The 2,698-nt window shown below is 41.3% G+C and overlaps 2 protein-coding genes across 2 annotated transcripts in view; both read right to left on the bottom strand.

The window, feature by feature from the left end:
- Positions 1 to 2,698, bottom strand: part of LOC107566394 (AP-3 complex subunit sigma-1) — a 34,389-nt gene that overhangs the window by 19,303 nt on the left and 12,388 nt on the right. The window lies entirely within an intron of this gene.
- The window catches only part of commd10 (COMM domain containing 10), a 25,730-nt gene that overhangs the window by 21,219 nt on the left and 1,813 nt on the right, over positions 1 to 2,698 (bottom strand). Inside the window, exons 2-4 of the mRNA XM_016251838.1 lie at positions 2,542 to 2,632; positions 1,427 to 1,537; positions 471 to 626 (exon numbers count right to left, since the gene is read on the bottom strand). Coding sequence (XP_016107324.1) covers positions 471 to 626; positions 1,427 to 1,537; positions 2,542 to 2,632 — 358 coding nt within the window. The remainder of the gene's footprint in view (positions 1 to 470; positions 627 to 1,426; positions 1,538 to 2,541; positions 2,633 to 2,698) is intronic.

The raw sequence follows: 2,698 nt of genomic DNA, 5'->3' as shown, positions 1-2,698 counted from the left end.
TTGCTACAAAGTGGTTGCCGAGCAACACACAAACGTAAACAAAGGTGTGTGTTACTTTGTAGCGTCATTTACAACAGCTTCGAACACGGCTCAGCCAATCAGAATCAAGCACCGGAACTCTCCGCTTTATAACATTGTTTCTTTTAGGAAACTACTCCCTGAAAGCTTCTTTGGGAAACCGAGCCTGGTTCTGAAAGAAGGATCTGGTCTGATTGGGCAGAGATATGGGTCAGACCTCAGATTCACGCAAACATCCAGAACTCTGCATGAACTCACCTTCTTAGGGGCGAATATGGCGAGTCGGTCCGGAACTCTCCGCTTTATAACATTGTTTCTTTTAGGAAACTACTCCCTGAAAGCTTCTTTGGGAAACCGAGCCTGGTTCTGAAAGAAGGATCTGGTCTGATTGGGCAGAGATATGGGTCAGACCTCAGATTCACGCAAACATCCAGAACTCTGCATGAACTCACCTTCTTAGGGGCGAATATGGCGAGTCGGATCTTCTCCAGCACATCTGGAGCAGCTGAAGCCCAGACCTGACTGAACACCTCAGCTTTCTCCGACTCAACACTGATGTTCTCCAGCTGCTGTCGGAGAGCCGCTGCTCTGATGTTGTGATACACGGCCTGCAACAGCACAGAGAACCTCTGCTTCACATCTTCTGATCAGTGTTCACACTTAATGCAGACACGGGGCCTTTCTTGTAATCTAAATAAACCTATTCAAACTAAATAAGTAAAAATCGTATTCAAAGACGCTATAGCCGAAGGTCATACGTCAGCAGGGTTTTGTAATATACGACACATCTGCCCTGTATTAACAGTGATATTGCCATGTATGTTCACATATGTACATTCTCTGGGTAGATGAAGATATCAGTTTATAACAAATATATAAAATCCACACAGTAAAATTTGCATATGTACATATGTTATTAATATTTTTATGATGATTTTTATACGGTATTATGTGTAGCAACCATATATGTCAACAATATATATTTTATTTATATATGCAGCTTTATTAAAACATATAAATATTTATGTTTGTATATGTTTTTGTAATAAATGTTCTTTTATATTTTCTTATATATCTGTATGGGCCAGATATACGTATATGTTCATATATGATATTGTTCCAATTTCTAATAGGTTTCATATATGTTATAACTTAATATGACAATATATTTCATATATGGATATGGGAATATACTACATTTGCATATGGGCAGTTTTCCAGTACTTAGATTTCAAAAGGTCTAAATCAAGTACATCAAGCTCTTTCACGAACCCTGAAGGAAGCGAGACGAGAGTGAACGTGGTAAAGCGCTTGAAATCTGAAAATAGCATGTTTATACCACGGTGTAGGGATTGTGTGTGAACGAACAACATGATTGACAGCAGCAGGTAAAGGTGAAGTGCTGGACCTGCTCGAGGATGAAGGACAGGGTTTCCACCAGCAGATGAAGAGTGTGTTTCTCCAGAGATAAAGCGCTCTGCAGCTTCTCCTCCTCCTCCTCACTGAAGGAACGCTCCTCCTGAGTAACACAGAGCATCAGCATCACACACACGCACGCACGCACGCACGCACGCACACACACACACACACACAAACGCACGCACGCACGCACGTACGCACGCACGCACGCACACACACACACACACACACGCGCGCACACACACACACTGATTTAAAAATTTATATTCTTTGTTCTTCATCCGATAAGGACATTAACAATTAAAAAATGATCGTTAAAGATGTAAAAAATGACCAAGGCAGGCCTTGTTATTAACATGACAGATTAATCAGGCAGTAAATCAGATTTTTCAGCTCTTGCTTTATCGGCTGGCTGTGAATCGCAGAGGGCAGCGGCCTATAGAAAGGGTCAAGGTCATTATGATGATTTATAAAAGACAAACTATGCAGAAGGTCCAGGGCCGAGTAATTATGTGCGCTAGTTTTTCTTTATTCAGAACGGTGAGGTTACGCACTTCCCTCACGATGCCACATTAGTCAGTGAAGTCAGAGACGCTCTGAATGGGTCAATTTATTCTTATTACGTGCTGTTTGTTCTAGAACTGCTTGAGTGCATGCGCTATTCATATTCAAAGAGCTTGAAGTGCAGATTCAGACGCGTGCCTCATTTCACACACAGCCTCAAAAACAGAAACAAAAAGATGAAAAGGACTGCTCTAGGAAGGATTCGTTAAAATGGAAAGCAAACAAATGAGAGTCTTTCGGTTTACACTGCATCCAAATCATGTGAATATCACAAACCTGTCAAGAACACAGATCAAATTTCAGGGAATCAGTGTCATTTTAGTATTATTTTACTATTATATTATATTTACTATTACTATTATAGTATTTATTAAGATTTTCTGTTTTCATTTAACAGAATCACACACACACACACACACACACACACACACACACACACACACACACAGACTCACTCACTCACTCACTCACTCACACACACTCACTCACACTACACACACACACAGACTCACACACACACACACACACACACACTCAAACCTTCAGGTGGAGCTTCTGCAGAATCCGGGACAGAAGTCTGGAGAACTTGCTGCTGTCGATGGAGTTGATGTGAATCACAGCTTCTTTAATACTGCAGGACAGACAGAAGGAGCACAGAGTGAGTGTGTGTGTGTGTGTGTGTGTGTGTGTCTGAGTC

Source organism: Sinocyclocheilus grahami, unplaced genomic scaffold (assembly GCF_001515645.1).
Source record: "Sinocyclocheilus grahami isolate Dianchi unplaced genomic scaffold, SAMN03320097.WGS_v1.1 scaffold1072.1, whole genome shotgun sequence".
NCBI classification, from domain to species: domain Eukaryota; kingdom Metazoa; phylum Chordata; class Actinopteri; order Cypriniformes; family Cyprinidae; genus Sinocyclocheilus; species Sinocyclocheilus grahami.
Note: the sequence above shows the minus strand (reverse complement) of the source record. Positions and strands in the feature narration are given on the sequence as shown.